Below are 11609 nucleotides of genomic sequence, written 5' to 3' on the forward strand. Positions count from 1 at the left end.
CTTTCAGATTCTTAGACACAAGGGTTTTAATGATAAGTGGATATTATGGGTACAATAGCTACTCACTTCTGTCTCTTCCTCTGTTCTTTTGAATGGAGTTCCTGGTAGAAAATTTATGTGCAAGAAAGGTGTCACGCAGGAAGATCCCATGTCCCCTCTCCTTTTTGCCATTGTTGCTGATTTTCTCCAAACCTTGGTAAATCAGTTGTTGGAGAGTGGACTCATCCAGCTGCCAATCCCTTGTCATGATAAAGACTTTCCAATAGTCCAATATGCAGATGACACCCTCATCATTTTTCCTGTTGTGGAGTCCCAGCTACTAGAGTTCAAAAAGATGCTTATGCTCTTCTCTCAATCCACTGGTCTCCAAGTGAACTATCACAAGTCTGCTCTGTTGCCCATCAACATTGATCAGGAAGAACTTCAAAGACTTGCTGACTCCATTGGGTGTAAGGTAGGATCACTGCCTTTCACCTATCTTGGTTTGCCTATTGGGACAACCAAACCAAGGATTATTGATCTAATGCCATTGGTGGATAGTATGGAAAGGAGGCTCTCTGCTAGCTCCTCCTTCCTGGCTCAGGGGGGCATTTGCAATATCTCAACTCAACTTTGTCCTCTGTTCCCATTTTTTTCCTCCGTAGTTTGGATATACCACCAGGGATTCTTAAGCAGTTGGAAAGGATACAAAGATAATGTCTCCGGCGAAAGAATGGCCAAGATCATGCTCCTTCTCTTGCGGCCTGGGACTTAGTGTGCAGACCAAAAATGAAGGGTGGTTTGGGGATTATGAATCTGTTTGTCCAGAATGAGGCTATGCTTCTTGAGCATGTGGATAAATTCTTGAATAAAGCTGATGTGCCCTGGGTTGATTTAATATGGAACACTTACTGTCACAACATAGTTCCCCAGGGTACCTCCCTTTGTGGCTCTTTCTGGTGGAAGGACATCTGCAAGAAAATGGACAACTTCAGAGTTGTCACCTATGTTCAGCCAAACAGAGGAGATACTTTCCTCTTTTGGTCTCATTCCTGGGCACTAGGAGACTCTACCATGCCTCTAGCTCTTCGGTTCCAACGACTGTTCTCCTTTGTTATTGATACATTCTGCACTGCTGAGGAGGTTTTCCACGCTTTTCAGGAAGATAACATGACCAACATGTTCCACTTGCCTCTTTCTGACAGGGCCTTCCCAGAGTTGGAATCAGTCACCTGCCTACTCCAAAACCTTGATAGATATCCGTCTAGCAAAGATGTCTGGCTTTGGAGTAGTGACAGTAAAGTTTACTCTGCTAAGAAGTACTACCTTCATGTCCATCTGCCCATTATTCCCAACCCTCTCCTCAGTTGGATTTGGAAGAGTTGCTCCACCATGAAGATCAAAATGTTTTCCTGGATGCTCATTATGGACAGGCCGAATACCCAGGATATGCTTGAACGACGCCACTGGAATGTTTCTGATTCAAACCTATGTGTTCTTTGTCATGCCAGAGTCAAAGAGGACAGGGATCATCTCTTTTTCAACTGTCTATTCAGCAACAGGGTTTGGAACTACCTTTAGATCACCTGGCACGGTACCTCCATGTGGGCTACTTCATTGGCAGCTAGGAAAGACTTTCAGCATCCTTTTTCTCTGAAGTAGTGTTCACTGCTTGCTCGAATATTTGGACACTCGGAAATGCAAGGATTTTCAACAATGAGCATCCCAGGTTCAGTAAATGGAAGTCTAGTTTCACTCATGATATCTCTCTTTTAGCCTATAGGATTAAGGCTAGTTTTAAGGAAGATCTCCTTAAGTGGATCTCCTTCCTACCTCCTTGAGGTTTGTATCTCTTTACCCCTCCCCTCTGTATATTCTAATCCTCTCATGTACATATACTCTCTTTTTATTGGAATAAAAGAAAAGGTTGTGGGGTGATTCCCTACAATAGCTGGTCAAAAAAAGTAAAATTTAGCAAGTGCACACGAATTGGAAAGAGAAGAAAACACCCATCGACGGCACACCTCGCATGATGCACTGGACAGAGCCGACTGGGCATGCGCACTTGACTCCTCATTGACGACCTAGTTGACACTTCCTTCCGAAGCCGCTCCGGCCATTGAAACCTGAAACTCCAAAAAAATTCAAGGGTTGCACATGAGTGCACTAGCAGCGAAAGATCAACCACCACCTAAAAAAGGAACAACATTTCCCACACACACCTGATGATCCCTCTCTAAAGCCGCCGCATTGGTGATTCCAGTCATAGCAGAGTTGTAGCGAGCGTCGGACGATGCCCCATCGCTGCGGGATATCCCAGTTCTGCTTAAACCTGACTTTTTTTACCCAAGCTCCAAGCTAATGGAAGTTATCTAAAGCACTGTCCTTTTATGGATAGATCCACACGTCCCTCCCGCTCAGCTTGTTCAAATTTTCAAAAAATTGAATTGCATGCGTATGGTCATATGGCATCTGGGCACCTATGTTTTTGACAGATGTCACGCGCCCCACTATCTCTTCAAGTATGCCCAAGACGAAATACAGGGGAGCTCATAGGTACATGAATTAAAATAAAAAACAATCACCCGCACAGGTACAATGCAGACCCTCCCACCAGCATGATAAAACCTTCCTCGTTTTTACATTTCTCACACACTCCAGTGGTGCCCGCTCTAAAAACTTATCCAGCTCCATACGCTGACAAGTAGGGTAAAATTCATCACAACTAAAAACACACCAACTCTACTCTCAAACACCAAAAATAATGCAACAAATAAACATTTGCACCATACACATCAGTCTACACATAATACCGTTTCGCAGATGATACAACACTAAACACAAGCATAACCAAGTTCAAGCTCAAACACATACGTCGATAACATACATATTTTTTCCTACATCCCTCCTGCTACCCTAAGTTCCATCGTCTTTTTGCAAGTGTTACGCCGGTGGCCCTCGAGACCACAATTCTTGTACCTAGTAGGTTTCCTCGGGTGCTTCGGCATGACCCCACGGTCCGGGCACGTGGTACGTTTGTGTCCTTGCCTACGACATATCGTGCAAAACCTGCTCCTTTTATTTAGCACTTCCTAAGGAGCCTTCTCCGTGCTCGTTGATGGCTGACCCATTTATTTCATTTTCGCTGGAGCCAACAAGCCATTGAGTTGGTTGCTCGTCCTCGACACAGAATCATTATCTGCAAGGTCTGCCAAAGCTCCTAACGCATTATCTACCTGCTCTAGAACCTTATCCCCTGGGGTCGCCTGATTCACCGCACCACCCTTGTTCGCAAGCCTGTCTTCAAGACCAAGACCATCCCTAGTTTCTGCGAATGGCAGCATTACCGACAGATTAAATTTAAATAAATCCATCAACCGATTGTACGCTTCGACGCTTGTGTCTCCTAGCCTAACTAGTTCCATTGCATGCATGTACATTGTAAAGTGCCTCTAAGAGAATGCGTTGTTCTGCATGTTGTCCTTCTGATATTGAACTAGGTGTGCAGGTAGCACATCCCTAGTGTCTTTCATCCACCTCTTCACAATATGTTTTGCTGGTATTTCCTTGGCACGAATGAAGTCTAGGACCTGCAAAACCACCACAAAATTCATACTATCACCACAAATGCAACAAAGATGCGCATAACAGAACTGAATAAATAACAGTGGTATGTGGCACAAACCTTCAGCACATGGCTGCAAAGCAGCCCCATGTGTGCAAACTTGACGCACTCACAATCAAACTCTTGTCCACAGTCAAGCATGGTTACCTTGTAAGACACTCTACACCACTTCCTCCTCTTCTTTGCTTCACTATGTATTGCAACATATGTCTTGTATTTCTCAATCTCCTCTACCTGATAGGCCGCACGCTCATACAATATATGTCCAAATTGTTCAAACATTGCCCTGGTATATATTTTGCTGGGATGCCTCTCAACAGCTAGGTTTGCTCTCAACAGTGGCCTCCCCTGCAAAAATCAATAACAACAGACACAGAACACTAATTAGACGTATTTTCATATACCAAGGGTATAACAAATTATATGTACAAACCCGTTCGTATAAGGGGATCTAAATAGTTACAATTTGTGTGCGCTTCTCCTCAAAATTCTCCTGTGATTCATGGTCGAATTGGAGCCTCATGTAGCTCTGGACAAACATATGCATGAGGGAGCCAGGAGGCACATAGTTCTTCAGCTTGTGGTTTGCACTCTTACTCCTGTGCATACTTGTCATTTTTGCGCAAAAAACTCCCTTGAAATAAGGCTTAGCACATTTCCTCTGAATCTCATACAGTTGTGTCATGTACGAATGTTCCTTAAGCTTGTACGCATCTCCCATCCTTTCTCAAATTCGTCCTCTGTAAGCATATGGTTTATCACTTTATAGAATTCAGCCCTGAATTCTCTTTTCTTCGTGTACAGAGGTCCCAAATACTCCTCCGCCTTCTTCAGCACATGCCATTTGCACCATCTGTGTGTTGCATTTGGCATAACCCTCTTTCTAGCCAGCTCCGTAGCTTCGTTCTGGTCTACACTCATAGTTTATAGACTCATTTTTTTATCATCCACCAAATATGAACCCGTGACCAACAATTAGGGGGGAAATAGTACCTGTCAGTATCGTGACGGACGGATTGCCCCACACCATCCTAATGAATTCAAAAAAAAAAACCACACAAAGCTTTCTTATGTCTCGTCGCCCACAAACAGTCTGAACGGCATGTCGTACATGTTCATCCGGTAAGTTGTGTCGAAAGTTATCACGTCGTCAAAGAACGAGTACTAAAGCATGCCGCTCTCCGATGCCCACATCACGTTATTTATCCTACCCTCACTGCGAGCCTGGACTCTGTATGCAAAGTGTGGATCCTTAGCTCCAACCTCCGCTATTACATACATTGTCTTCCTTACATCGTCCTCCACGTGGTCCCTATTAATCTGGCCACACAGAGGACGCAACAACCTCTTCGTGAAAGGCACATTCTCCATTGAACCAAAGAAACGACCAACTATGATATACACTTTTGCCAAATTCATGTTGTTCTCCCTCAACTTTTTCACAAGGTCTCTTGTATAAACATCTATGTGTTTGTGCGATGGCCAATGCATTGTCTCATCGTAATTAGGGGAGAGCGAGTGGTTGTGTGTATCTCTATGCTTTGCGATGTACCAACCATTGTCCTCCGCTCGTAAAAGCCTTATCAGAGCAGGGCATTCACAGCGACATGACCTTGTGTTCTCAACGGCCGCTTTCCCCTGCAAAACATGTTTACGAAAAAGATATAGTCATTTGCAGGAGGGACCATTTTTACCAACCACTCGCATGGAATGGGAAATCTGAGAACTCACCGAGCAACCACAAACTATTCCTTGCATACATTTCGTCCTCTCAACATTTAGCCGTCTCTTTCCCGTACCGGATCCCGAAACCTTTCTCCCACGAATACAAATTATAAAAGTCATAGGCCTCCCCGACTGAATCGAAGGTTGTGCCAGTAGTCGGTGTAATCACACTATCGATTGGGTTGTCAGCGTAGTTACGAACAGCCTTCTCAAAAGCACTGACACGGCTCGCGCAAGGAGCTCTACTAGGGGCTGCAGCACCAATCGCGCAAGGAGCTCTACTAGGGGCTGCAGCACCAATCCTCAACCTGTAGTAGAACGAAAAAAAAAGGGATACAGCCTTACATACAAAGCAATCAAATAGCAATTCTGATGTCTTACAATTTTAATAACACAATTTGGGATTCATAATACACGTGTACACTCTGTTCTCGAGGTGTTCTCAGGGGATAGCATGATAAAAAAAATCAGTCCCTACTAATTTGGGTTGCCAGTTTGTATCTATCTTTTTTCAACGTCTGATACACTACATTCAAACATATCTATTTTTCAACCTCTACTAATTTTTTTTCATCTCGTCCCCCTAAAACACTCCGCGTTTAAAATAAGGTGCTTTTAGTCCACTAGGAAAAATACAATTCATTTGTCCTTACAAAAAAATCGACTAATGCAGGATTTTTTTTCAAAGGACTTTTGCAGGGAATTTGGAGTAGTGCTCACATACTCCCTCCGTTTCTAGAGATTTTATTAGTGGACTACATACGGATGTATATAGATATACTTTAGAATATAGATTCAATCATTTTGCTCCGTATGTAGACCTTTAGTGAAATCGCTTAAAACACTTATATTTAGGAACGGAGGGAGTACATAACACTCGACCTTTATAAAAAAACTGACTAAAGCAGGACATGCCACTGTTCGTGTAAAGTCTGGTGCAAATTCAAGCACTAACATTTTAGTCCACCCAGGCGCCCGTGGATTCATCTTCCCCGTCGACATTTCCGAGCTAGGAGGCGAGTTCTCCCTCCTCTCCGTAGCAGCTTCGCTCGGCAAGATCTGGGCGTCAGCTATCGCAACCGCCAGTTCCTCCACGCAAACCACCTCCGGGCAAATCAACCTGATCCTCCACGAGCATACGGCGGCTCCGCCGACGCTGACGGAGGGACCAAACTTTCCCTAACCTCCTCCAGGGAAGTGGATCTGCTACAGAACAAAGCACGGCCATTCCAAATAGGAAGGATGGATCAGATTCACGACCTAAAGGACTAGTGGGGGAACAGCGACTTTCGCACGTACCCGCGTATTGGCTGCATCAAGAACTCCAAGCTAGCCCCCGCCGCCGCATACCGCCTCCACGAGATAAAGCAGCGAGGATGCCTGTGTCCGCTCGAAGCAACCAGAACGCACTCGTTTTCCCCACCTAATGCAGAAGAAACTATCCTAGTCCACGGGCCAGACGTGGATACCGATTCCGACCCACACCGCCAGCCCCAAACGTCTATTCCCAAACGTTACGACACAGGCCCACCCAGCTGCTATCTCGCATACGTATTACGCTACAGTGCTCCTTTTCCTAGCGGACCTGCTGCCCGCGTATACATATATGTCACGAATCTTGATGCGCTACTCAACGCTGCAGATAACAAGCTCATATGAGCTCGTGCGCAATTACTCCACGTCGAGTGGAGACGAACTATTTAGGCATTACTAGTACAAATGCCCGTGCGTTGCACCAGGCAAATAATGAGGCACAGCTTGCTTCATGTATCATTGTGAATCATTTTTATATTCATTTTTAATAAACATTGATCATAAGTTTAAACTTGGGAATTTCCTTATTTATAATAAAAGTTAACATTTTCATAAAAAATGGTATATACCCTTTTTAAAGAATAATTAATGTTTTGTAAAAAATAGAACATTTCTCTAAAATAACATTCTAATAAATTTTTGTTTTTAAAGAATAATTAATGTCTTCAAAGCTGCAATCATTTTTTAGGACTTTTACGCTGGCGTTACGCGTCGTGAGCCGGCACATCAGGGCGGTGCATCAAACGCAAGATGGCTTAGAGCACGCTGAAGCCGTGGTATAGGAGGTCCCCACTCGCCACCTCGGACCAAACGCTGATCCGCATCTTGCCATTTTTTGCCTTTTCATGTGGCTGGCCTATTAGAGAAGCCAAACAACGCACACATACTGCTTCATACACGACTTTAATATATGCACTACAGATTTATTATTAAAATAATCAAGGGATTTCTGTAACAAAGTATAACCGACCAAGAATACTTATTTCTTTTATTAATAAAAAATAGGATAGGAAAATTGTTCGTGTGTTGCAACGAGAGAATACAGTAATGTGTAGCGCAATACTACTGAGAAAATGCTAGAGTGCAAGTAAAATGTATAATTGTGTTCCATTTTCACTTGGTCGCGTAATATTAAAAGAAAAGTCATTCACTTAGGAAAATAAATCAGAAGTGTGTGCTTTGATTACACTAATAGAATATATAAAGTCAGTTGAGAGATGTAGTAAGAAATATCATATTGAAACCTGAAGTTTCTGAACTGACATGCATACACACTCTGAATATTGAACAAAAGCTGAACCGTAAGTTGATGAACAGCAATTTGTGGCTCCAATTTAACCATCCGAGCTACTATATGAGGGATCATGAGTTTGTGAAGTAGAAATCTTTTCTGACGTAACATTATTTCCTGATTGCTTTGGTTGTTGGAGACAACTAATCCAAAGAGATGTGAGGCTGGATTTTTTGGCAACACAATTGGTGAGGCAACAGGGTCTTACTCGCAAAAAAAGGCAACAGGGGTGTAGGTATGCATCATCCCCGGTTCTATAACTTCGCAAACGATAAACATAATCTGAAAGGCAAGACTCCATCTATGGCTTTGATGTTGGACACAAAGTTCGATAGTGCTGACTTGACAGAAGTTGTCATGTTCAAGGCCTATGTTGTTGGTGCAAGTTTCAAAGGTATCAGAAACATAACTACACAACTTAATTTGTTATGTATGACACTGCTTTGTTCATTGTTTGATTGCTTCCAAATACCAACCCTTTCATATGTACCTTTGCATCGATCATAGACAGACATAAAATGCTTGTTTATTCACCACACTATATTGTTGTGATTTCTCCCAACTACATACCCTTTTCAGATATACCTTTGTTGTTTCATTTTGAACATAAAGATAAACACTTATCTTTCAAATACTTTTAGGCATGAACTTCACACACGCTGCCAATTTTGGAAAAACTGATATCAAAGTTGCAAGTTTAAAAACACTGTCTTGTCAGGATCAACCTTCAATGATGCTAATATGAGGGACTTTGATTTCAAGGGCATACTCACTGGCTACATTGACCTTCAGAAGCTATGCATAAGCAACAAAATCATTGAGGGCAAAAGATTGGAGCTGGGATGCACGTGATTCAATCATAGACACGTTTATGGCAGCATCGTCATCCTCCTAAAAAATAACAATAAATTCCATTACAATTTATCAAACAATACTTTTCATTTTTGTATTGTAAGAAAGAAAGTTAATACACTTCAACGACAAAGGAAGGTAGAAAATATTTTGCAAAAATAGAGGTCTGATTGTGCTTCGTCCCCGATTTATCTCTTGAATGTAAAGAAGTGAAGCCATTTGCCGCATGAAGCTATTTCACATTTAACACTGCCCAGACCATTTAATTTACATGAAGCAACCATCATGTATATATTGCCTTCAGTATGATCAAATTATATCGACTGTAAAAACTGCACACACATGGGGTTTCCAATTGCCAAAGTCAAACATACCATTCTTTCAGTCAGAAATGCAGAACATATATCAAATTAACGAATGAATTACTATCCGTGACGGTCGACAAAGCAAACTGCTCAGAGAACAATTCATACTCTAATATTATGGGCATATCCTAAAGCATTTTGAGAAGCATAGAATTAAGCAAAGAGACCATGAATATTTTTTGGCACCTTTCCTGTGCAACTATCACTTCAGGTATCAAAATGTTGATGTGCTATCTGGTGTCGAAAGTACATCTGAATGCTAGCATACCTGAAAACTATGCCAACATTTTTTCCTATCTGGACCTTCTTTAAGTAACTAAGTATTTTCCGGATAACAACTTTGCTTTATCTCAAAATTGATCAACCGTTGTGCCAACAAATAGAGCTACAGAAGTCAGTAAAGTATGTACTCATATACTCCTAGATTCTTGTGATTCGAACAATAAACTTCCAACGACAGGACTGCCTCTCACGTCCTCTAGCAGCAGGACTCCATCACTTAAATCCTACTGAAGTAAAATTAGAAAGTGATTACTATAGGGTAATTATAGATTAACCACCAAGAAAAGAGGGCAAATACACAAGGAAAAATAAGCTGGAATATTTATCCATTGCTTAGTGTAAAGAGAGAGCACATGCAACGATCCATTTTTATCACTTATAATTGTTTCTATTGTTTTCCCTTCTCCAAATAACCTGGAAAATTGTACTCATAGACTAACCATGTACTCCCTCCATAAACTAATATAAGAGCGTTTAGATCACTAAAATAGTAATCTAAATGCTTTTATATTAATTTACAGAGGGAGTACACATTATTAATATCTCAGTTCATACCTAACACAGATCCATCGCCGACCCAATGCACCTTGAGGCAGATCTTCTTCCTTTGTTTCTTGACTGGTATGTTGTATAAAAGTAGGTTGTGTTTATGACCAATTTGAGATGCCATTGTCCATGAACAATCAATTTAAAATACGCAGTGATAACCTGGGTTCTAATGTAACTAAAAATCCAATTATTCTGCAATTGGATACCGAAATTTAGCATGCTGCACATTCTCTCTTATCGTCAGTGTTCAATTTTTCCTATTCTGGCATTTTAGAATTCTTCAGTTCAAATAGGCCCTAATATGCAAACAAAATGCAGTCATGCAATGGTGCTTTCCTAGGCTATTTACCAACAGGAAAAAATAATTCAAGATGATAATGCCACCAACCTCATCAAGCAAGGGACCTCTCTGACTTTCTGGTTTGTGGTCATAACGCCTCAAAAGCTGAAGGCATGTTGAAGTGATCAGCTTAGTTGACATATATGTCTCCCATGGAATGTCCCGCTTGAGAACCTTGAAATACAAAACAAGAATTAGATAAATAGTACAGCTTAAAAATCTCCCCTTGATGTTGTCAAGTTCAGACAGAAGCAAATCATGCAGGCTGCTATTTGGGAACTGCCCTTCTATTTCTCGGTACCTACACTTACACATGGAGACATCTTCATACATTCAAGTACCATCCTCACATACTCTTAACAGATGTGATGCAACTCAAAGATCAGCATCGCTTGCAGATAATTCGTGGTAAAACAATCCTAGTTAAAAGAGCAGACGACAAGCATTATGGGCCTGCTCAGAAATTGTCCGCCATACAATCAGTTGTCCATCCTTTTGACTGAATAATAAATGATTATAATCTACCTTAAATTATCACACAGAAACATGGCATCTTTTAACTAACAAGAAACCAACCGTGATAGCTGCAGTCTGAACAGTACCAGGTCAATTCACTGCATCCTAGAGTAGCACAATGACATGACCAAAGAAAAAGGTTTCAGCAGACTTAGATAGGCATCAACGATCAGGTTTCAGGGTGAGAAGACTCACCGTGGGCGGCCAGAGAGGGCACAAATCCCAAGCAGGAGTGAGGAGGCAGCAAAGTGGTGAACATGGAAGTCTCACCATGATGCCCTTCTCTGGCCGCGACGTGCAGAGCGTCGTACCCGACCTGTTCTTCGCGGCGACGCCCGTCATGGGCGTCGAGGTGCCGAAGCAACTCCACCACCACCTCGAGGTGGCCCTTCTCCGCGGCGACCAGGAGCGGCGTCTCCCCGGCCTCGTTGGCCTCCACGGCGACGCTCTGGGCGTCGAGGTGCCGGAGCAGCTCCACCACCACCTCGAGGTGGCCCTTCTCCGCGGCGGCCAGGAGCGGCGTCTTCCCGGCCTCGTTGGCCTCTGCGGCGACGCCCTGGGCGTCGAGGTGCCGGAGCAGCTCCACCACCACTTCGAGGAGGCCCTTATCCACGACGGCCCGGAGCGGCGTCTCCCCGGCCTCGTTGGCCTCCGCGGCCACGGCGCAGCGGACCGTCTCCAGCCCCTCTCCTGCCTCCCCCGCCGCCATGACCAGCGCCGCCTCGTCCAGCGCGCGACGCAGCGCCGCGGCGTCCCCGACCCGCGCCGCCA

At 43.2% G+C, this 11609-nt stretch overlaps 1 protein-coding gene and 1 pseudogene across 3 annotated transcripts; both read right to left on the reverse strand.

Moving 5' to 3' along the window:
- Positions 1-3431: 3431 nt before the first annotated feature.
- On the reverse strand, positions 3432-6796 carry LOC123396697 (annotated as a pseudogene).
- Positions 6797-8648: 1852 nt separating this feature from the next.
- On the reverse strand, positions 8649-11182 carry LOC123398731 (probable V-type proton ATPase subunit H). Of its 3 annotated transcripts, none has more exons than XM_045093184.1 (3): positions 11109-11182; positions 10371-10496; positions 8649-8825 (listed from the first exon to the last, which is right to left on the reverse strand). In XM_045093184.1, exons 1-3 carry the CDS (start codon positions 11178-11180, stop codon positions 8730-8732), a joined length of 294 nt encoding a protein of 97 aa, XP_044949119.1. In that variant the 5' UTR covers positions 11181-11182; the 3' UTR covers positions 8649-8729. The 3 variants fall into 3 exon arrangements, with proteins under 3 accessions (XP_044949119.1, XP_044949118.1, XP_044949117.1); XM_045093183.1 differs by having other exon boundaries at positions 11034-11115; XM_045093182.1 differs by lacking the exon at positions 11109-11182 and having other exon boundaries at positions 10371-10812.
- Positions 11183-11609: the final 427 nt, after the last annotated feature.

This window comes from Hordeum vulgare, chromosome 5H (genome assembly GCF_904849725.1).
Source record: "Hordeum vulgare subsp. vulgare chromosome 5H, MorexV3_pseudomolecules_assembly, whole genome shotgun sequence".
NCBI lineage: Eukaryota > Viridiplantae > Streptophyta > Magnoliopsida > Poales > Poaceae > Hordeum > Hordeum vulgare.